The sequence below is a fragment of the Zea mays genome, chromosome 1, assembly GCF_902167145.1.
Source record: "Zea mays cultivar B73 chromosome 1, Zm-B73-REFERENCE-NAM-5.0, whole genome shotgun sequence".
Taxonomy (NCBI): Eukaryota; Viridiplantae; Streptophyta; class Magnoliopsida; order Poales; family Poaceae; genus Zea; species Zea mays.
The window spans coordinates 10,430,581-10,454,812 of NC_050096.1; the positions used below are offsets into that span (position 1 = coordinate 10,430,581).

At 49.8% G+C, this 24,232-nt stretch overlaps 1 protein-coding gene across 3 annotated transcripts in view; it reads left to right on the plus strand.

Moving 5' to 3' along the window:
- LOC103644425 (protein SHOOT GRAVITROPISM 6) overlaps positions 1–24,232 on the plus strand; it is an 80,237-nt gene that overhangs the window by 2,926 nt on the left and 53,079 nt on the right. For 2 of the 3 annotated variants that reach the window (XM_020545050.3, XM_020545051.3), the window contains exons 6-18: positions 9,727–9,817; positions 9,896–9,991; positions 10,102–10,180; positions 10,260–10,323; positions 14,262–14,365; positions 14,444–14,549; positions 15,485–15,571; positions 15,903–15,980; positions 16,073–16,140; positions 16,217–16,316; positions 16,448–16,600; positions 16,694–16,783; positions 16,903–16,968. In XM_020545050.3, the coding sequence (XP_020400639.1) occupies positions 9,727–9,817; positions 9,896–9,991; positions 10,102–10,180; positions 10,260–10,323; positions 14,262–14,365; positions 14,444–14,549; positions 15,485–15,571; positions 15,903–15,980; positions 16,073–16,140; positions 16,217–16,316; positions 16,448–16,600; positions 16,694–16,783; positions 16,903–16,968 (1,182 nt within the window). The remainder of the gene's footprint in view (positions 1–9,726; positions 9,818–9,895; positions 9,992–10,101; positions 10,181–10,259; positions 10,324–14,261; positions 14,366–14,443; positions 14,550–15,484; positions 15,572–15,902; positions 15,981–16,072; positions 16,141–16,216; positions 16,317–16,447; positions 16,601–16,693; positions 16,784–16,902; positions 16,969–24,232) is intronic. The other variant, XM_020545052.3, reaches the window with a different exon arrangement.

Genomic DNA, 24,232 nt, shown 5'->3' on the forward strand with positions numbered 1-24,232 from the left:
TTATCTATTGAAACATGTCGTGTTTTTATAGGACAATATTATGCACCATACAATATAGCAGGTCTAATCACCGTCCTGTAAAACTTGCCTTGTAGCTTCTACGGGACCCCCTTGTTGAGGTGAGCCAGGTCCACAAAATCGACCGGCTAAGTGCAATACACTATCTCCGTCAAAGTGCCATGGAGGAAGGCATTCTTCACATCGAGCTGGTGCACTGGTCGGGCCCGTGAGAGAGCCAGAGGGCGAGGAGAGAAGCCTAGAAGAGGAGGCAACACAGGCCCGTGTTGGGATAACAGGCACACGCGAAGACACGAAGGTGCTCATAGGAGGGGGTAGTGCCGAAGAGGGCGAAGAACGGAGTGGGATGGGGGACCGCCTTGGAGGGAAGACGGTTGAGGATGTAGGTGGATGTGTTCAACGCCTGTGCCCTGTAGCGGGTGAGGAGAGAAGCCTAGAAGAGGAGGCAACACATCATATTGGTGGTGGTGTGAATCATGCGCTCGGCTCGGCCATTCTTAGGGGAGGTGTGAGGGCACGACATCCGCAACTGCACGCCATGGGAGAGAAAGAAGGTGCGAGACGTGGAGTTATCAATCTCTCGACCATTATCGCGCTGAATAGCCTGGATGGTGCGACCGAACTGAGTCAACACCCACACAAAGAAGTGAGAAAGACTGTTGAAGGTATCAGGCTTACGTCGGAGAAGAAAGGTCCACAAGTAGTGAGAGAAGTCATCCAGGATGACCAGATAGTACAAAAACCGGAGTTGCTTGGAATAGGGGATGTCCAAAGGTGACGGTGGATGCGGTTGAAGGGGCGAGTAGCGTGGAACATGGAAGAAGAAAATGGTAAGTCCGTGTGAGGTCCATGCTGGCAGGCGTAGCAAAGCGAGGTAGCATTGCCACAAGGGCAAGGGATTGCCGAGGTGGATGAGAGTCTGGAGAGGACTTCGTGGTCAAGATGACGGTGCCAAGTGGAGGTAGAGGCAGTGGAGGCGAGGGCATAGGGTATGGAAATGTGGGCGGAGGAAGGAGGGGCGAGGAAGCGAATGGGATATAAGGGGTCGGAGTTGTCGCATCGAACAACCACAACACGAGTGGTAAGGTCCCGTATGGTGACCTCCCAGGGATCGAACTCCTTAGGATAACAATTGTCAGTTGTGAAGCGACAGATTGAGAGAATGTTCTGTATGATGTTGGGGGCAACAAGGATGTTGAGGTACAAAGGTTCGGGAAGGACCGTGTCACCTACTGAGGTGACAGTCAGAGTCGACCTATTACTGACAATGATGAAGGGAAGGTGGGGCTATGAGGATGGGGTAAAGAGACAACTCTAGGGTTAAGAGTGGTGTTGAACGATGCACCGGAGTCAGCAACCCAGTCGGTGGGAGGGGGAGAGGGCAGCGAAGTCATGGGGTACGGGAAGAGAGTCAAGGGAGGCACCCCTAGAGAGCCACCTGGAGGGGGTCTGGGCTAGGAGTGACGAGCATGCTGATGGCGAGCATGGGTGGAGGAGACGATAAGGCCTCCATCGCCATGGAGACAAGCGCGACATTGGGTAATACTAATGGTCCAGTAGCGTGGTGGCCCTCCTGAGGGTGGAGCTCGACGCAGTCACGGAGAACAGGGTTCATGACCTGATCAAACGCCATGAAAGTGCCCTGGAGAAGATGGCCGTCGTGAAGGGTGATGCGCACACAGTAGGGTGGGTCATGAACTGTGATGGAGCGAAGGAGGGGCGTCAAGGGAGAGGTGTAAGGTGCCGCGCCAGAGTAGGGGGAGCTGGTGGTGGATAGTGCGGCTGCGTTGCGCACGCTGTGTGTGAAAGCAGCGGCGGGCGTAGGTGGGATGACCGCGGAGCCAGATCTGATCGGTGTGGTGTCCACTGGCGACGAGGGCGCACTCGCTGTGCAGGCAAGCGGGAGAGCCGCGAGTGCTGTGGGCGAGAGAAGGCTCATGGGAGGGGGCATCGCAGAGGTGGCGCCGACGGCACAGGGCCTGCATGTGGTGTAGAGGGCCGGTGCAACGACGACAAGGAAGATAGAGTGGGGGCTGCGGGCCGTCAAGGAGACACCAACAACTGGGAAGAGGCCGGGAACGTTGCTGGCATTGCTGCGAACGCTGGGACTCGCGCTGGCGGAGCAGGGACCGGAGCTGGGAACGACGTGGACGATGAGAAGGGAACTCTAGAGGCTGTGGGCACTAGGGCGACCGGAATCGCGCTGGCGTCGACGATGGAGAGTCAGGACCACGTGTCCTGGTAGCCGAAGACATCGCCAATGGGGGGGGGGACGCAATCGTGTGTGCCGAGGTGGCTGGGGGCCGTCGGCGCCGGCGAGGGAGAACTAGGCGACGGGGGAGAGGGCGCCAGTGAGGGAGGCAACACACTCGCCGACGCGCACGCCCTTGTGGGCCGCGTCTGTGCCTGGGCGGACGATGGTGGCTAGAGAGAGGGCGTCAGTGAGGGAGGCACACACTCGTCATTGTGGGCCACATATTGAAGATCAATGGTCTTCTGATGACAATGAGATCTAGTGAATGATACATCAACATCAATGTGTTTTGTGAGTTCACGCTTGACTGGATCATGATAAATTTATATAGCTCCAGTGTTGTCGCAATGAAGAAGTGTAGGCGAGTCACAAGAAACGCCTAGATCAGCCAAGAGCCAACGAATCCAGATAATCTCAGCAGTAGTAGTAGCCAGAGCTCGAAGTTCTGCTTCAGTACTAGATCTAGATACAACAACTTGCTTCTTGGATTTCCAAGCAATAGGGGATGATCCAAGAAGAATACAGTAACCAGTAATGGAGCGACGATCTGTAGGATCACTGGCCTAGGTAGCATCAGAGTAAGCATGAAGCTGAAGTGGGGAAGTTGAGTCATAAAATAAACATTGTGTTTTTGTCCCCCGTAAATATCGAAGCACACGAAGTAAGTGCCCATAATGAACTGATGTAGGAGCAGAGACAAACTTACTCAAGATGTGAACCGCATGAGCAATATCTGGCCTAGTAACAGTAAGATAAACTAGGCTGCCAACAAGATGTCTATATCGAGATGGATCCTCTAAAGGTGTCCCATCAGTCGGACGAAGAGTTAAGTGAAGATCAATAGGCGTGGCAACAGTCCGAGTATCACTAAGACCAGAACGATCAAGAAGGTCTTGTATGTACTTGGCCTGAGAAAGATAAATACCATTTTGAGTCTGCAAAACCTCAATGCCCAAGAAATAACTGAGTGCCCCCAAGTCAGACATTTGAAATTCCTTACTCAGATACGCCTTCACATGAGCAATATGGTCTGGATCATCGCCTGTAATCAACATGTCATCAACATATAATAATAGCAACGTGCGTCCTCGTGAAGTGACATGAATGAACAATGCAGGATCATGATCACTAGAATAGAAACCACAAGCCTTGATGACAGAAACAAATCTCTCAAACCAAGCACGAGGAGCTTGTTTAAGACCATACAAGGCTCGACGGAGACGACATACATGCCCTGAGGGAACCTCTATCCCAGGAGGTGGATGCATATAGACTTCCTCATGTAGATCACCATGAAGAAAAACATTTTTGACATCCATATGAGAGATAGTCCAAGAAGATGAAGCTGCAACAACAAGTAAAGCTCGGACAGTAGTCAGATGGGCCACAGGTGCTAAAGTCTCATCATAGTAATACCCTGGGTCTGTTGAAAGCCTCTGGCCACAAGACGAGCTTTATATCGCTCAATAGACCCATCAGATTTGGTTTTAACCTTGAAGACCCATTTGCACGTGATAGATACAACACCAGCAGGTAATGGAACCACATCCCATGTACATGTGCTATGAAGGGCATTTAATTCATCAGTCATGGCAAGCTGGCACTCAGGTATACCAGAAGCCTCTTTATAAGATGATGGTTCAACAATGACTGCACCAGCACGAGGAAACCCATAACGTTCTGGAGCTGCAATAGTGCCACAGTCACGAAGATGATACCCCCGAGTAAAAACAACATGAGAGTCATCATTGTTAGTACAAGTATCAGCAACAGGATTATCATTAGGGCTAGCCGTGGTAGTAGAGCGAGGACGACGAATGTAAGTCTGAGTGATAGGTGGTTTGGAAGAGTAAGACTGAGGTGGTGTGGAAGTGGGAGGTGGTGTGATGGAAATAAGAACATCTGGGGTAGAAACAGTAGATGATGGTGGTACTGATGAAGTTTCAAAAATGGGAGGAAGGCTCATGAAGGAGGTAGACTCTGTGGAATAAAAAGAAGAATGAGTGGAAGAGTTGTAAAAGAAGGGTCGGTTTTCATTAAAGCTCACATCTCGAGATATACACATGCGACAAGAAGATGGATCATAACACCGATAACCTTTATGTTCAGGGCTGTATCCAAGAAAAACACACTCAACAGATTGAGCAGTCAATTTAGTTCTTTCACGGGGAGATAACAATACATAACACGTACATCCAAAAACTCGAAGGTGGTCATATCGTGGAGGAGTTCCAAAAAGAACTTCACCAGGTGTTTTGCCAGAGAGTTTGGATGACAGTTGTCTATTGATAAGATAAACCGCAGTAGAAACTGCTTCACCCCAAAAATGTGAAGGGACAAAAGAAGATATCAACAAAGTGCGAGCAGTTTCGATAATGTGACGGTGTTTGCGTTCAGCCACACCGTTCTGTGCATGAGCACCAGGGCAAGAAAGCTGAGCAAGAGTACCCTCTGAAGTCAAAAACCGGCGGAAATTATCAGATAAATATTCACCACTAGAATCAGAATGAAAGATTTTAATATGAGTAGAAAATTGAGTGTGAATCATGCGAGCAAAGGATTTATAAATTGAAATCATCTCAGAGCGGCGTTTCATGAAATAAATCCAAGTGTAGCTAGAATGATCATCAATAAAAATGATATAGTATCTATATCCACCTTTTGACACAAAAGGTGCAGGACCCCCAAACATCAGAGTGAACCAAATCAATGGGTTTAACAGAATGAGAATCACTAGTAAAATATGGAAGTTGTATTTGTTTTCCAAGATGACAACCCTTACAATGAAAATCAGACTCAACGGAAGTATGACTTAAGCAACCTGACTTTATTAGAGTAGACAATCTAGATCCACACAAATGACCTAGACGATGATGTCACTGGGCAAAAGACGCAACATAAGCAAGGGTAGTTGAAAGCACATGTGCTGGAGATGTAGACAAGGAAGGAAGCCACAAGGAGTCCAAGATGTAGAGGCGAGGAGCAGCTCTACGACGACGACCAGTCCCAATCACTTCCCCTGTGCGAAGGTCCTGTACAAAACAAGATGAGTCATCAAAGCCGACAAAGCAATTATGATCCGTAATTTGACCTACTGAAAGAAGGTCCATAGATAGCTCAGGAACAAAGAAAATATTAGGTACTGTAAAGTGTGAATCACAAAGAGAACCCTTATGAGTAATGTGGCATACAGTACCATCAGCTGTCTGCACTGAAGCACCATCTGTGACAGGTGTAGTAGAAGCCAACTTTGACTGATCAGATGTGACATGAAAGGAGGCTCCTGAATCAAGTACCAGGCCGACTCTAAAGTACAAGCGGACGAAGTGGCAGCAACAATAACTGAGCATCTAGAAGGTGGTCCTGTAGCACGACCACGAGCAGCACGTCGTGCACGGAAATCAGTCAACTTCTCAGGGAACTTGACAAAGCAAAGCTCAGATCGATGATTGGTCTTGCCACAATGATCACAAGGCTTAAAAACACTCTTAGGCTTCTGGGCAGCAGCCAACACACTGTGAGGATTACCACCAGTAGAGGACAGAGAATTAAGACGAGTCTCTTCAGCAAGTAAATCAGACAACGCCTTAGCCATTGTGAGAGTGTCAGAACCCTGAAGTAAACGAGCACGAAGAGAATCAAACTCGGACCGAACGCCCATAACAAATCTGTAAGTGAAGAACTTCTCAATAAACTTATGAGCCGGACACGGATCAGCAGTACAAGCAGGCACCATAGATGTCAAAGCACTCATCAGACGATCGAAGGCTGAATAGTATTCATCAATACTCATATCATTTTGCTCAATAACATGTGTCTGCTGCATGAGAGTGTGTAATAGAGCACCACTGTCCTGAACAAAACGCTCCTTCAAATGAGACCAGATGGCTTTAGCAGTTTTAAATTTAAACAAACTCATAATCATAGACGGTTTGACGCTGTTCACCATAGCAGCCATCACGTTACCATCATTAAGCTGCCATGTTTTGATATCAGCAGCATTGCGACGATCATCAGCAAGAATGGGTGCCACATCAGTCAAATGGAAGAGTAATCCATGTCCCCGGAGTGCAGTCCCAACACAGAAAGACCACTCCGGATAATTTTGACCATCAAGAGTGATATTGACCACAATAGCATTTGTCGCCATATTGAATGCAATAAAAAATCAGGTAGAACAGGAGGCCTGAAACCAAACAAACCAGAGCAGCCCGACTTGGACGAGTTGACGGAGGTCCTGAGCGCGGAAGCCGAGTTGAGCAGCGGTTACCGGCGATGGCGCAGATCCGCAGCAGGCGCAGATTTCCAGCGGGAGCAGCGGATCCGTGACCCTGCCCGCAAAGGCGGCTGGCGCATAATCCAGCAGGATGGCGCAGGCAGAGATCCGGCGGACCTTGTCCCTGCTAGGGGATGGCACAGGTAGGAAGAAGGCGGTGGCCGAGATCCGCCCCTGGCGGCGGACGGTGCAGGCACAGGCCGAGATCCGTTCCCTGGCAGAGGACGACGCAGGTAGAAAGAAGGCGGCAGTCGAGATCCCCTGGCGGCGGATTGCGCAGGCCGAGATCCTGCCCTCGCGGCGGACGGAGCAGGCGCAGGCCGAGATCTGGTCCCTGGCAGAGGACGACGCAGGTAGTGTTAGAACTCACTAGCGCTCAAGAACAATGGGCGTTGGGAGGAGGAAGACGAAAGAACAGCAACTCAGAGACAAGGCAATGGCACCCGAACGCCTGTTGCCCAAACACCACCTTTTCTATACCTTGCCGTAACACGAACTGAGCAGTACATGAGAATATAAAGACCTCAGGATGCACGGTGGAGCACTCACTCCACGTCTGCTGATCTAACGACCTCGATCCGTATGATACGGCCATGCGCACGACGCGCCTAGGCACGCAAGACGCGGCCAACAGTAGGACCAAGTCACCAGTGCTCCTAACAACAGCATGCAGCCTCGCGACGTACGAGGCAAGCTATGGACTACACGCTGCATGCACCTTGACTCATTAGACGCTCACACGCACACACGTGCAACACAACGCACACCCATGCACTAACTGCTCCTATGATCGCTGCACGATTCAGACACAACACACGCACGCACACGCATCTACTCGGCAACCACGCACCAATACGCGGTGCCGGGTTTATTCCTAACAATCTCCCCCTAAATTCGACACTGCTTCCTGCACTCACAGGAGTGTCGCCTCCTCGTCGGCGTCGGCGAGCAGCGCCTCCTCCTTCGGCTTGGGGCAGTCCCGTGCGAAGTGGCCGCGGTTGCCGCAGTTGAAGCACTTCCCGATCGACGACTTTTTCTTCTGTCGAGCCTTCCACTCGGCCTCCGTGAGTAGGAGCTGATCATCGCGTCGTTCGCCGCCAGCACGAGTACGCCGTCTGGAACACTCGTCGAACGCCTTCAGCCTGCCGAGTGCCTCCTCGAACGCCATCGTCTCGACGTCGCAGAACTTCTCGATGCCCGCGACGGCGGGGAAGAGCCGATCCGGGACGGTGTCGAGGAGCTTTTTCACCATGGCAGCGTCGTTGAGCTTCGCGCCAAGCCCGGCGTAACGCGCCGCCATACCGCTGATTTTGCCGGCGTAGTCGTCCAATGCCTCCCCGTCCTCCATGTACAGCTTGTCGAACTCCCCCTTGAGCGTGGCGAGGCGTGCCGTCTTGACCCGATCCGCCCCGACGAAACGAGTCTTGAGGCTCGCCCACACCTCCGTCGCCGTTTTCTTGGTGGAGACCTGCATCAAGATGTCATCGGGCAGAGCTTGGAGAAGCTGTGCCCGCGCCGTCTTGTTCTTCACCGCGTTCACCTCGCCATCATCTGGTGGAGACATGGCCTCCTAGAGACCTTGCGAGTCGAGGATCGACTCCACCTAGATCGCCCACGCCGTGTAGCTCGCCGGCGACAGCACCGGGTATGACATGGAGACCGAACTCCCCCCGGCGTCGTGCGGAACCATCGCCATAGCTTCGGACTCGAGGTAGTAGTGCAGGATCTTGGGCATAAAATGGCTCTGATACCAATTGTTAGAACTCACTAGCGCTCAAGAACAATGGACGTTGGGAGGAGGAAGACGAAAGAACAACAACTCAGAGACAAGGCAATGGCGCCCGAACGCCTGGTGCCCAATCACCAGCTTTTCTATACCTTGCCGTAACACGAACTGAGCAGTACATGAGAATATAAAGACCTCAGGATGCACGGTGGAGCACTCACTCCACGTCTGCTGATCTAACGGCCTCGATCCGTATGATACGGCCATGCGCACGACGCGCCTAGGCACGCAAGACGCGGCCAGCAGTAGGACCAAGTCACCAGTGCTCCTAACAACAGCATGCAGCCTCGCGACGTACGAGGCAAGCTATGGACTACACGCTGCATGCACCTTGACTCATTAGACGCTCACACGTGCAACACAGCGCACACCCATGCACTAACTGCTCCTATGATCGCTGCACGATTCAGACACAACACACGCACGCACACACATCTACTCGGCAACCACGCACCAATACGCGGTGCCGGGTTTATTCCTAACAGGTAGGAAGAAGGCGGCGGCCGAGATCCCCTGGCGGCGGGATGGGGGAAGGGGAAGACCGCGCGACGGAGAGACGGCGCGACGGCGGCCAGGAGGTGCGACGAGAGGGCTGGCCGTGATGGCAGCGCAACGACGGCACCAAAAAAATGGATCAGGGCGGGATTTAGACGTAAACCCTAACCCTAACCTGCTCTGTTACCATGTAACTAACCTTGATTAGGCGAGATAGATACCCCCTCGGGTACTGTAGCATATATATAGGCATGCGAGCATATATGGGCTTTATGGGCCTTAACAAACATTAGACTTATTTTCATTGTTATGTAGACCCGAAGCTTCGCCAAATAAATGAAGAATATCCATAGTGATCTCAATGTCGGATGTAGAGGGATGCAGGAACAAAGACACATCATCCGTGTACATGGAAATCCGATGGAGCCTGGTTGTTCTTGACAGATGCTGCAGCAGCCCTGCTTCTTCCGCTTGTGAAAATAAGATACCCAGAATATCTATGACAAGGATAAAAAGCATGGGAGAAAGAGGATCTCCCTGACGAAGGCCTCTTCTATGCTTAATACAATTCCCTGGAAAACCATTCAGCAACACTTGGGTTGAAGAAGAGGACAGCAGCCCACAAATAATATCCCTCTAAATTTGGCCAAAACCAAAATATTTCATGACATCAATAAGGAAAGGCCACGAAACCGAATCAAAGACTTTATTGATATCCAACTTAAGAAGAAGACTAGCCTTTCTTTGTTGGTGAAGTAGCCTTGAGGTTTGCTGCACTAGCATGAAGGCTTTATTGATATCCACTGTTCTTTTGTTCTTGTGTGCTAGTTACTCTTTATTAGTAGAGTAGTAGTTCAGCATTTCACTGATATCAATCTGTTGCCCTAACGTTTTTAGATGATGGGGGAAATTTTTCTTCACTTCTCTGGACCAACTTCTGCTCTGCCAGCCATGTTACAAATACTTGCAGATTTTGCGTCTTCTGAAGGTTAATTACATTTTTAATTCATTTCCATCTGATTGAGTTGGACTACTGAATTTGCAACATGTGTTTGTTTCTTTGAAGCTTTGCAGTTCACCCCACGGTTGAAGGACGTGCTTTTGCGTGTTTTACCTATCCTAGGAAGTGTGCGAGATGGCCAACGGCCTGTTTTTGCGAATGGTATTGCTAATGCATTTCCCGAATCATCAGTGATTCTCCTCTAATGTTTCTGAAAAATTTTCAATATTTAGAAAAATTGCTTATTACTTTTGCTCTCTTCTGTTTTGCAGCATTCAAGTGTTGGTGCCAGGCTGCATGGCAGTACCTGGGAGATGCCCCCTCTGAGCTTCCTCTTGATAACGATGTTATGTAAGCTTTCAGTTTGTCAAAACTTGTTTTTGGAGGTAATGGAAGTTGGCATGCCATTTATCTAATATCTTAATGACAGGTCCTTCATGAATTCAGTATTTGAGTTACTTATAAAAGTATGGACAGGCTCACGTGATCTAAAGGTGCGTCCGAATTTTGGCTTTGAGTTTTTTTTTCACACAACTTATAACAATATAATGTCTCAACTTATAGGACTATTAGCCATGGATTTCAATCGCCTGATCGTCTGGCCTGGGCGATCAGCCGATTAGACGCGATTAGGGCGACGATTAGTCGCCCCTAATCTACCCTAGCCGTCCACCTGGTCGCCAGGAGCCCATGATATATATATATATATATATATATATATATATATATATATATATATGGCAGATCTATTCATCACCTAGGGTGATACCAGGGGTCCATCACCTGGACCATCCCTGGCGTGCCCGTGTCCCGCCCGCCTGAGCCACCCCAGCGTCCCCAGCCGACGGAGCGACCGTTCGCGCCCAATTTGATCGACTGAGCCACCCACCGCGCCCAAGCCGATCGACCGAGCCGCCCACCCGTCTGACCGCCCGATCGAGCCGATCAATATGAAATATGACTGACAAACAAAGAATGACTTAATGTTGCTTAGACTCTGGAATGACTGAAAAAACCAACAATGTCTGATAAACACAGGGAGAATGACCGAAACAAAAAAATGACTTAATGTTTCCCTAAAAAATGACTTGATGTTTCCCTGAAAAACAGGAATGAATGACTTAAAAACAAAAAAAATGTCTGAAAACTAAAATGACTTAATGTTGCCTAGATGTTTACTAGAATGACTTAATGTCTGGACTCCGGAATGACTTAATGTTACTTGGAATTAGATATCACCAACAAGGCAGAGAATCAGAGATCATTAGCAAGGCAGCAACAACAAGTCTATATGAAAGTTCGAAATGAACATAAAATCGAGAGAGAGTCAGCCAGTCAGGTACCTTCAGAAGAGATGTGTTGGAACCGGACCGCCGACATATGGTGTGTCCGTCGGGCCGCCCGCACACACGACGCGCCCTACCTAGGCCGTCGGGCCGCGACACACGCGCCCGAACGCATGGCAACGGGCTTTAGGTCTGTTGGGCCAACACCCCCCCAAAAGCTGCCCATTAGGGGGTTGCACTTTCAACCATATAAACCATGCTTGCTCTTCCACAATACACAATGTTGGACTATTCCCAACAAGGTGCTCATCTCTAGAGTGCTGTTGTTGTTGAAAGATAGGCGACAAAGGGGGGGGGGAGAGCAGAGATCGAAGAAGAGTGAAGAGAATGGAAATGGAGTTGGAGCTGCCGTCCAAGCCTCTGAGAAGCAGAAGATGCGACCTAGACAGGGAACTTGAACAGACTGCTAATTAAGTCACTGGGCTACTAATTAATATTGGCTCTAGGGCCTAAAACAATTATTGAACTACCCTGAGCGTATTTAAGTCTATCGTCTGATCGCTAGCTAGGACGATGAATCGCTCTATATCGCGATTAGGCGGACGATAAGGACGATCAGGTCCACTGATCGAATCGACACCTCTGATCGAGTACTGGTAGCCGATCAGACTGACTAAATCGCGACTAATCACGATTAGTTGGACGATATGTAATCACTGCTGTTAGCAATAGAGAAGTGGAGAAAATACATATACCATACACTTAACTCTAGGCTGTTCTAAAGTTTTTTCTCGAACACGCAGGAGAGCTGCGTATCATTTCATTAGTGGAAGAAAAACAGTATATACTGTAGAATACCATGTAGAATAGTGAAATGGCTTGATGTATTGATAATAGAGGGGTTACAATATATAGACTCAACCCTAACCCTAATGGGCCGGCAGCCCAACAGTGGTGCCGGCCCACACACACTCACACACACATAGTCTAACATCCCCCCGCAGTCGCAACGGGGGCACCACACACGATGAGACTGGAGTAGAGGCCGAAGGTAGGAGCCGACGGGTTGAAATCCCCCCGCAGTCTCAGCGTCGTGATGGCGCGAATGTTGCGGCTGGAGTAGAGACCGATGTGTGCTCCAAAAAGACGAGAGCCCCTAGATGACGAGGTAGCCGAAGTCGAGGTGGTCGCGATCGGGAGACACGCAACAAAAGCCTGTTCTTCGGGAGGGGTCGACGTTCGAGCGTCAACGATCGGCGAGGGCGACACAACAAAAGAGCACCAGCAGGGCAACCTTCTTGCTTCTTCGATCGACCGGACGTCGAGGAGCCCCGCCAGGGAGGCCGACGACAGTGCACGCGTCTGCACCGATCATGGTGTCCGCGCCTGCGGCAGAATAGAAGGGGTAACAGGGATCCAGCCGGGAAGGCCATGGCAGCGACGGATCCAGCCGGGTACACGCGGTCCGGCCAAAGGGACGGCGGATCGAGCCGAGAAGGTCGCAGCAACAGTGAATCCGGCCGGGAAGGCCGCGGCAGCGACGGCTTCAACGAAGGCGATGAAGGGGTGGGCAGCGAGGTGGGTCCAGCCGGGCAGGGGCCTGCTCCGGTCCTGGTAGGTGGTTTTGACGATGGCTATGAAAGAAGCTCGATAAGTTTGCTGCTAGGTGCTAGAGCGGGCAGGGAGGGGGTGGCCGACGAAGAGGCACCACCGCTGGACATGAGCCGGGGCTTTGGCGACGGCTAGCCCACACGTGGTTGGCTGCGGCGGGGCACCCATTGCTGCACGCCCGCAGCGTGCACAGGTCGACGGGGGCAGGGAAAGGGCTGTCGGTGCCAGAGCACAGGTGCCACCGTCGCTGGGGAGGCGTCCATGCCTAAGCGCAGCCGACGACGCAGTTGGAGACGTCTTGGCAGCACGTGTGCATGAAGCAGCGAGAGAGGCCGCCGGGGAAGTTGCTGGCGACAGCTACAGGGGCTGGGCCGGTGGCCAAGGAGGGTGGGCCCAGCAGGTGGCGCCGGCGACGAAGGGGAAGCCGGTGTCACGGCGCAGGAGGTCGGCGGCTGGGAAGATGAAGCCGCGGCGGGGAGCGCTCGCGGCAGGGAGAGGTGGGGGGGGGGGTGACGGCGCCCGTCGGCAGGGAACGACCACGGTGGGGAGCGCCCTCGGCGGCGCGGAGTCCTGGAGGCGCGGTCGAGCAGGGAAGGGGTGGTGGCGTCGTCGAGCATAGGAGGTTGGGGCGGGGCCGGACACGCCGAGCTGCTGGCACTCGCGCCGGCGGCGGCCGCTGGGGGCGGGGAGCAGAGGCTCGGGCCGGTGCCAGTGCGCAGGGGCGCAGGTAGCAGCGGGCATCGCCGTGCTGGACGCCAGGGTAGCAGCGGCCGACGGTGGCAGCGCCACGAAGGCGACAGCGGCGTGCGCGAGGATGTCAAGGGGATGACCCCCGAGGTCGCGCGTGGCTTCGCGGCCACGTCAGACGTCTGGGCCCTAGGCTGCACCGCGCACGAGCTGCCCACGGGCTGGGGAAGGGGCGGCGGCCGGCGGGGCAGGCCGAAGGGGCGGCTGGGAGGGAGGCCGCCCCCGGGAGGGAAGGTTGAGCCTCCCGGGGGTAGCTAGGCAGCTGTGGGGTTTGGGGCAGCCGGCGGCTGCTAGAAACCCTAACCCTAACCTAGTCCTCTGATACCACGTAGAATACCATGTAGAATAGTGAAATGGCTTGATATAATAATAATAGAGAAGAGGTTACAATATATAGACTCAACCCTAATCCTAATGGGCCGGCAGCCCAACAGTGGTGCCGGCCCACACACACTCACACACACATAGTCTAACATATACAAGGACCTAAAACACCACTCACGCACACAAACAACAAGAGGTATAACCGCCTACTAGCCGGGGTTGAACACAAAGGCTAGGTCCGAAAGACGGGTCAAGCCTTTGGCCCCCGCAAAACACCACATATTGAACTCATCACCAGCTGAGGTAAGCTGTTCTAAAGTTGCTATAGTTTGTTGGAACATTAACATTAGTGGTTTAGTGTACAGTTCTTGTAGAGTATTCATTTATTTCATATGCTAACGTTATGCTGCTTGATCATATGAACTTATAGATACTTCTGATTGTAATCTTAATATTCTTACCAGGTGAGGTCGTCCTCTGTGGAGGCTTTGGGTGAAATGGTTGGCCTGGTCACTAGGTCACAGTTGAAATCAGCACTGCCAAGGATTGTACCAACAATGCTGGATCTGTATGTTATCTATTTTGTATATTTATTGAAGATGTTTTCCAGTGTCCACCAAGACATCAATTTCTTCTTCACATGTAGATGTAAGAAAGATCAAGAAGTTGCTTTTGTTGCATCCCACAGTCTTCACAACCTTCTTAATGCATCATTGTTGTCTCATAGTGGCCCCCCTTTACTTGATTTTGAGGTAAATGAAGAACCTGCTTAAGACATGCCTTCTTCACTTTCTGAATATATTCTTTCTCCCTTTTCTCCTTTTCACCTTTTGCAGCTATGATAAGCTAAAACTGTGCGCTGTGTGGCACCACTATTGTAGAGGCCTGGCACTGTTCATATGATAGACATGGTTAAAAGTTGGAACATTCAGTTTAAAAATTCATTGGCACTGTTCATATGATACACATGGTTAAAACTTAAAAGTTCAAACATTCAGTTTAAACATGATATATTAAAAAAAACTCGGCCGGTTGAGGAAAAACCACCCCCACGGTATTATGTTAAGAAGAAGCTCAATCAGAGCCCCGACAGAGAAAGATCACGAAAGCTGCCCCCCGTGCAACATGAGGGCCCGCCTCCTATAGGCCAGATCTTTACTTGTGCTTTGAGCCCTCCGAGCCCCTACACGAGGATCTGCTCTCCATAGGTCAGTCCATCTCGTGTGCACACGACTAAGGGAACCAGCGAGTGACCTTTTTAACCTTAGCCTGAAATTTGCTCCCACTAGGATTCGAACTCAGGACCTAAGGACTAAGGAGTGCTACTCAGACCACCTAACCAACTCGGCTAGAGGCCCTTTCGCTAAACATGATATATTCACATTGCCTGAGTCACAAAGAGCAGATGCTGCATATTTTCATTGCTACATACAGTTCTATTTTTGGTTTTAGATTTCAGATTATGAACATTGATGATGGGATTGGATCACACACTAGCAATCTTGCTGCCCCTCAACAAAAGATGTCTTTATTAAGTGTTTATGCTCTGTCCTGTCACTGCCATATGTTTCTAGCTCATGCATCATATTCCTTCGTGAAGTATCCAGCATGAAGATACTATATAAAATCCTAAATATATGTCAAGCATGATCTTTGATCACTCATTCTGTTGTTTCTTATGTTGCAGGAGCTTACTGTTATCTTAGTTACGCTTCTTCCTTTAGTATCTGCCAATAACAACAAAGATGAGCATTATGTTTCAAAGGGACTGAAGGTGGCTGCCTCACTCGTGGCCTTTCTTGTTTCATTGTTATATCAACTAACTTGTTGCTTTTTATTGTTTCAATCCAATAATGCCACATTTTGATGTGACAAGTAGAAATGACAATTGAAGGGCTCAAAAAATCAAGTTTTTTGAGCACTTGCTTAGTAGAAATGATGATGATACAGTGTTTCTTCAGTATTTCTGTGAGATCTTATTAGTTATTACTGTCTATTTTTAAGCAATGTTTCTGTGCATTTTTTTTGTAAACTTCCATCGATTGCAATAAATGTATATCTGCCGTTTATAAAGATATTCATGTCTTAGATTTATCTGCTTGTAGACATACAATGAGCTCCAGCATTGCTTTTTGGTAATTGGTTTAGCATATCCTGAAGATCTTTGCATGTTCCTTTTGAGTGTAAGCCCTTTTTCCACACGTCATAAAAAACCCAAGTTTGCCCAAGATATTTTATGTAGGTTTGTAATTAGTTACTGTCTATTGCTATGCAGAAATGCAAATCAAAAGATGAAGCATCTATTGTTGGAGCGCTTAGCACAATCAAACACCTATTGCCCAGGTCCTCTATTTTGCTGTTTTGTTCTGTGTCTGCTTTTAAAACTGTTGGTTACAGCTTTTATGATATATTTTTATAGATTGTTGGAATCATGGCATACTAAACAAGCACCACTGGTTGAAATCATGAAATCACTTCTAGAGCAACAGAGCTTGGGTATTCGTATGGCGCTAGCTGAGGTAATGCTTTCCACCTGAACTTTTGGTGGAGGTAGTCATTTTTGCTTGCATGAATCGGAGTTGCATCACTGATTTATGATCTTTATGCATCCAATTTTTCATGGTTTTTATATTAGTTAAATTGTCTGCAGCTAATTGTTGTTATGGCTTCACACTGCTATTTAAGTGGACATCCTGCTGAGTTGGCAGTTGAGTTCCTGCTGCGGCATAGTGCTATAACTGATGCCGATCTAAATGACCTCGGCACTCTGAGAAATGAGTACTTCCAGGACAAAAGATTTGAGGTTTTACTTAATTTTGTATTATTTGTGATTTACTTGCTACGGGTCACTGCTTTAGTATGATGTTTATTGTAAAACTCTACTTCCATTTATCAGATGAAAGTAAGTCTTGCTGGCTTATCAGAACTAAGAGCTGTGTGTGAAAAGGGTCTACTTTTGCTAGCAATCACCATTCCTGAAATGGAGGTAAAAGCTCTTTGCATTATGTTCATCGAATCAGGAAATCAGTTTGTTTACCAATGATTTATGCAAGTGAATTTTATCATAGCTAAATAAGCAACCCCCTTTAATTTTCTTATTTTCAGCTTGTTCTATGGCCGTTCATCTTGAAGTTGATAATCCCAAAGAAGTATACGGGTGCAGTAGCTACGGTGAGCATTTTGGTACACTTGCAAATAATGTGCAGGGCATTATCTGCCTGTTTGTTTTGGATTTTTTGACGAGCTTTTATGAGAATCTTGCTGTGGGAAGAATCTAAATACTGTGGGGATTATATGCGGAAAAAGATGAAAGGGTCCATAGGGTTTAGGATCTAGAAAGTGCCGGTTGCCGGATTCCTCATTTCGTGACAAATCGACCGATTCTATGTTCACATTGATTTTGACGGTTTTCACCATAGCGATTCTCATAAAAGCGGGCTAAAAAGCTGGGCGTTTGGCAGTCTGCAACAACTTCTGGTGGTCAAAAGCTGAAAATAAACCAAAACAAACAAGCCCTTGCTATAAATAAGTATTGCACATCTAATCAAGCTCACACTTTATGCTCTGGATATAATTGCAGAATGATAGATGGGAAATACCACAAACGCTTAGGGGTGTGCGCGCGTGTGTGTGGGGGGTGACCATATGTATAGGGCCAATATGGCTTGTAGTACCAGGCAAATCAATATGGCTTGGAGTACAAGGCAATTACAAATCTAAAGATATTCCTAGATACAATCCTGTACAATCTCTAACACTCGCTCGCAATCGTAGTGGGAGAATCACGGACACACACTGCACCGAAAATCGGTGAACAACCGAATAAGCAAGCCCTTGGTCATGATGTCGGTGAATTGGTGAGAGGATGACATGTGGAACACCTGAACTTGGCCCAATGCGACCTTCTCACAGACGCAGCAGTTGCCGTAACTAGCAACTATGATGACATGGGCGATGACACAGTACTCTGCCTCGGCACTGGAGCGGGAGACAGTCGTCTCGTCTGGCATCTTTAGGACGAAAAGACGAGATTGTTGCCAAGGTAGACACAGTAACCAGAGATAGAACGCCGATAATTAGGATATCTAGTCCAGTCCACATCTGCGTAAGCAGTCATGGACAGAACAAGGCCAATACCGATGTGAAGGCTGTAGGACAATGTGCCCTTGATGTACCGAAGGATACACTTGTTCAACGTGAGCTGGGGTTCACGAGGATCATGCATAAAGAGATAGACCTGCTGGACAATATATGCCAAGTCGGGGCGAGTGAGCGTAGGATACTGCAATGCGCCGACGAGGCTCCGTTACTTGGTCGGATCAGTAACGGATGTGCCATCGGTGGAAGAGAGCTTGGCGCGAGTGTTAACATGAGTCGATGTAGATTGACACTTGGTCATGCCTGCTCGCTGCAGGAGGTCAACGGTATACTGCCGTTGGGAGAGGAAGAGGCTGTCAATGGAGCACGTGATGGAGATGCTGAGGAAGTGGTGAAGAGCACCTTGGTCCGTCATGCGAACTCGTTGTGGAGACACAAGGTGAAGTACTACAACAACTGCGTCGAGGATGCTGTCAATGTAGAGAAGTAGTTAGGCAACATAGACTCAATCTTTGTAAACAAAGAAGGACATGTCGGAGGCTGAAGCGGCGAGCTCGAGGCGGTGTATGTATGTGGCAAACTGTTGGTACTGTTGGAATACAAGTGAATTGCCCACCTCTTCCTATCATTTTAAGCTTTTGGGTTGAACTGTTTGGTGCATGCAACTTAGGCTCTGTTTGTTTGAGCTACAACTTTTGTAGCTTTTCTGAAGAACTGTTGCTGGGTTTTTGATCTTGAGAAGCCAATGATAGCTTTTTGATGATGTTATTAGTTTCCTAAACTCAGAAAGCTACAGAAACCCATAAAACCAGGCTTTTGAGCTTCACATATAAATTCAGTTTTTTTTGAGCTTCTAGCTTTTCAGAAGCTAAAACAAAAAGCTAGTTGTTTGTTTCAACTTCTGGCTTTTCACGCTGAGAAGCTACCTAGAAGCTCAAACGAACAAACAAACAGGGCCTTAATATGGTATCAAAGTCAGAGGACTCAAGTTTAAATCTTTGTTAGCTTAATTAAATAAATCTTTACTTGCTTCTATTTCATGTCTGAGACTTGAGAGAGCCTCGATGTTAGTGGGAGTGTTGGGATATAAGTGAGTTGCCCACCTCTTCCTATTAGTTTAAGCTTTTGGGTTGAATTGGTTGGTGCATGCAACTTAATAGGTATCACGCCCGAGGAGCCTGCTTCAGACAATAAAGGGATTTCTACAACAAACAAACATGATTAGTAGCAGAGGGGTCGATGAAGACAGACGACTGCTGATAATAGATCGTCTCCTCGATGTGGCCATGAAAGAACATATTCTTGACGTCTAGTTGATGGATGATCCAGACATGAGAGGTGACAATATTAAGCATGGCATGTTTGACCATTGGATTGAAGGTCTCATCGTAGTCGATGTTGTGCTGATATGAAAAGCCCCAAACCACCTACCTGTGGCGGGCAAGCATACCATTTGAGTAGAACTTGTGCTCGAAGATCCACTTGCTCGTAACCACATTGGCACCATGAGGCCAGGAGACGAGGCATCACGTGTCACTGATGATCAGCCTCCAATACTCATCAGTCTTTCAACTGCTGATAATAGATCGTCTCCTCGATGTGGCCATGAAAGAACATATTCTTGACGTCTAGTTGATGGATGATCCAGACATGAGAGGTGACAATATTAAGCACGACATATTTGACCATTGGATTGAAGGTCTCATCGTAGTCGATGTTGTGCTGATATGAAAAGCCGCAAACCACCTACCTGTGGCGGGCAAGCATACCATCTGAGTAGAACTTGTGCTCGAAGATCCACTTGCTCGTAACCACATTGGCACCATGAGGCCGGGAGACGAGGCATCACGTGTCACTGATGATCAGCCTCCAATACTCACCAGTCATAGCAACCCACCAATGTGGGTCGGCGAGCGCGCTAAGGTAGTTTGATGGCATCGGGGAGGCAAAAGAATCTATAGCACTAAAATTGTAGACATGCGGCTTGAAAAAGCCTATCATGGACCTAGTGATGCATCATAAAAAGTGCTAGAGGTGGGGCGCCGTGCATGGGAAGCCGTGGAGCAAGTGGCGCCATGGGGTAGCAGGAGAAGCAACTAGGTGTCGAGCAAGCAACGAGCCACAGATGTTGGTAGGCCGAGCCCGCGCGCACATAGATCGAACCGAAACGACCACCTAGAACAGGGTGGGAGCGGTGTTTGTAGACCCACCCAAACAGGCCAGCAACAGGTTGGGAGCGATAAGATGAGGGATAGACGATGAAGACACAAGTCTGGCTTAAGGAGCAAGTTTATTAAGGGCAGTGGCAGAGATGTTAGCAAAGCAGAGGCAACCAAAAACTCTATGATGGGTGAGATTTGGTTGCGTGTCATGGAGAATCTCGAATAGCATGCGACTGTGGATGGTGGAAGAGGGGCGCATACTGAGGAGGTAGGTGTCGGTTGCTAGGGCCTTATCCCAATAAGGCCATGTTCGGTTACAAGTGGTTTGAGGGGGATTGAAGGGGATTAAATCCCCTTCTAGTTAAAATTGAATAGGAGGGGATTTAATGCCCCTCAATACCCTCCAATCCCCTCGCAACCGAACAAGCCCTAAGGGATAGTTTGGGAACCACAAATCCGGAGGATTGGAGGGGCTAGAATCCCCTTCTTATTCAATTTTGAATAAGAAGGATATTATATCCCCTCCAATCCCCTCCGGTTTTCTGGCTCCCAAACTAGCCCTAAGGGCATGTTCGGTGACACCAATCCAGAGGGGGATTGGAGGGGATTAAATCCCTTCCTAGTTATTTTTGACTAGGAGGGGATTTAAACCTCTCCAATCCCCCTCTGGATTGGTGTAACCGAACACGCCCTAAGGTTGTTCGGTTTGGAGAGGTTTAAGGGGGATTGGAGGGGATTAAATCTCCTCCTATTTAAATTTGTATAGAAGGGGATTGAATCCCCTTCAATCCCTCTCAATCCACCCCTAACCGAACAAGCCCGGGGCGACATGGAGGCATGGAGCAGGGTTCAGACAGACTGTTAAGCGTATGGAGAACGTGTTCAACTTTGTTGTTCTGAGCGGAGGTGTAAGGGTAGGATACGCGTAACAGGGTGCCATGAGAAGCAAGGAAGGAGTTGGTGGCATTGTTAACCAATTCTCAACTATTATCAGTATGAAAACACTTGACAGGTGAGTTGAACTGGGTACGCACAAACTAAAAGAAAGTAGTTATTGTGTGCTTTAGACTTACATTGCATGGGAAACGTCCAACAACAATGACTAAAATCATCTAGAATGACAAGACAATAAAGACAACTCGAAATACTAGGAACTAGAGTCCAGATGTCACAATGAAGAAGCTCGAAGGGAGCGGAAGTGCATGAGTTTGAACTAGCAAAAGGTAGCCATGTATGTTTGCCAAGAGTGGCAAATAAAGCAACTTATTTTATTACAAGAGATGACTCTAGTATTATGTAGGGTAGCTAGGGCGAGATGACAAGATGCTGGTGCCACACAAGACGACGAGGTGGGCATGAGCAGAAGCGACAACAAGGAGGGTGTAGAGATCGCCATTACTAGACAAGTGAAGCATCTCTCGTTTGGCCCGAAGATCCTTAACAGAGAAACAAAAGGGGTCAAATTCAATGGAGCAAAGATTGTCACGAGTAAACTGATGCACGACATTGGATTAGGAATGAGAGAGGGTACAACAAGAACATTGTCAATATGAATAGGAGAGGATAAAGTTGGAAGAAGCGAGTGGCCCTGGACACGAACATGAAGGGAGTTGCCATTGCCAACAATAATGAAAGAGAGGGAGAAAGGGAAGCGGGAGCGGAGTATCCATCCTATGATGACATGTAGGCGGTGGTGCCAGTGCCGAGGACCTAGGGGATGGATCCTTGGTGTTTAAGCTGATGCAAGGCAGCTACCAGACCAGATGGGTCCCAGCCGGGGGAGGGTGCCTGAGGGGCAGACTGACTGGCTGAGACCAACCCCAGCTTGCTGCAGCCATGGCTGGCTTGTCAGAGATGTCTGGGACCCAACAAAGACGGTGTTGGCCTGAGGATAAGGCCCGAGCAAACCTGCAGAAGGTGGACGCCAAGCAGTAAGGATGCCGCTGGTCTGTGATGGACTGGTCACCGAGGTGGTGGAGGTGATAGACGACATGATGCAGTCTGATGATTAGGGCTAGAGAGGAGCGATGACGGGTGTGATGGGGGGGAACAGGGGAGGAGGCGCCTGAGGGAGGGAAGGGTCGGTGCGCAGGGGAGGCGATGCCAGAGAGAGGGGGGTGTGGGGGGTTAACGCCTAGTGGGTTAGGACAGCAGGAGGAAAACTTAAGACTGTTGATACCATATAGACATGTGGAAGGTGGCGCAACGCAGGGGAGACAGTGCCAGAGGGGGGTTGGCGATTGGCGGGCTATGGCAGCAGGAGGAAAACCTAGACAGTTGATACCGTGCAGAACGATAGATGAGAAACACCACACACCCTTAGGTTGTGGTGGTTGGGTGACCTTCATATATATATGGCCAATATAGCTTGGGTACAAAGCAAGTCAATATGTGTTAGAATATATGGATTATGCCCATGAGGCTAAGCCCATGTGGCCCATGTATAAACCCTATATAGCCACCCTCTAGGGTTGGCCCAGTTAATCCAATGGTTATTCTCCTAACATGGTATCATATTAGGGTTTCGCTCCTCCCTCAGCCGCCGACGGCTAGGGTTTCCTCTCTGCTCCCTCCAGGCGCCCTGCCCTTGCCGTCGCCGCCCCAGGCCCGCGCCCTCCGCCCTGTGCTGCCCGGCTGGGCCGCGCTGCTCCGGCCGCGTCCACCGCCTCCGGCCGCACCCACCTCTGGCGGACCGCGCCCACCACCGGCCGCCACAGTCTTCCTCTGCTCCGGTCGCCCCTTCAGCTCCGCCCTTCTCTGGTAGATCGCGCCGGCCGCGCCCCCTGCTCCGGCCACCCCTTCAACTCCGCCCCTCTCTGGTGGATCGCGCCGGCCGCGCCCCAACCTCCTCTGCTCGCCGGCGCAGACGCTTCCTGCTTCTGCCCGCCACGCTGCTGCGCCGCCACCCATACCCCCATGGCTGAGCAGCCACCTCCTCCCCGGGGAGTACCCGAGAAACACACAGAGGGTGGAACGGGGTGCAAGCTTGTGAGGAGCAGTGGCAGCGGTGTTCGGGTAGCAAGCACACCCGAAGACACAGAGGTGGTCATAACGCGGAGGGGTACCGAAGAGTGCTTGGTGAGGAGTGGGGGCCGGGCACGCAGTGGAAGGGAGACAGTTGAGGAGGTAGGTAGAGATGTGGAGGCCCTCGGCCCAAAAGCGTGCCGGTAGGTGCGCCTGGAGGAGAAGAGTGCGGATGGTGTCGTTGGTCGTGCTGATCATGCGCTCAGCCTTGTCGTTCTGGGAGGAGGTATACGGGCAAGACATCCGCAATTGCATCCCGTGGGACAGAAAGAAGGCGCGGGAGGTTATTGAACTCCCGACCATTGTCACACTGGACGGCCTTAATGGTGAGGCCGAACTGAGTGGACACCCAGGCGAAGAAGTGGCGGAGGGCGGGGAAAGCCTCAGACTTGGCACGCAAAGGAAAAGTCCACACATAATGAGAAAAATCATCAAGCACCACAAGATAGTATTTGTAGCCTGACATACTGGTAATAGGTGAAGTCCACAAATCACAGTGTACAAGATCAAATGCATGAGTAGCATGCGAGGAAGAAGAAAAAGGAAGACGAACATGGCGGCCTAACTGGCACGCATGACAAAGATGCTCATCATGTGATCTAGTACATGGGATAGTGGCACTACGAGTAAGCTGCATCAAGGCATCGCGTCCGGGGTGACCAAGGCGACGATGCCAGGTGGTAGAAGACGTGGTGGCAGCAAAAACAACAGCAGCGGCAGGTGACGAAGACGAAGACGAAGAAGAGGTGGCGTGCGGAAGCCGAAGGGTGTAGAGGGGGCCGGTGCTGTCACATCTGAGGAGGAGGCGCCGAGTTGCCGAGTCCTTCACAGTAAGACCAGAAGAGTCAAACTCGACAGAACAAGAATTATCAGCAGTAAAACGACGAATAGAAAGAAGATTGTGGACAAAAGGAGCGACAAGAACATCGGGAATGCGAAAAGAGTCGGGAGGGTCGGCGACACCTACAGATGTGACAGGAAGACACGAGCCATTCACCACCATGATGGACGAAGGGAGAGAGGAAGAAGGAGGGCGAACAGAGGTGAGTATACCAGGGTCGGGAGTGGTGTGGTAGGTAGCACCGGTGTCCGCAATCCACTCGGGACCCATCGGCGGAGTCAGAGTGGGAGTCTGGAAGGCAGCCAGGGCG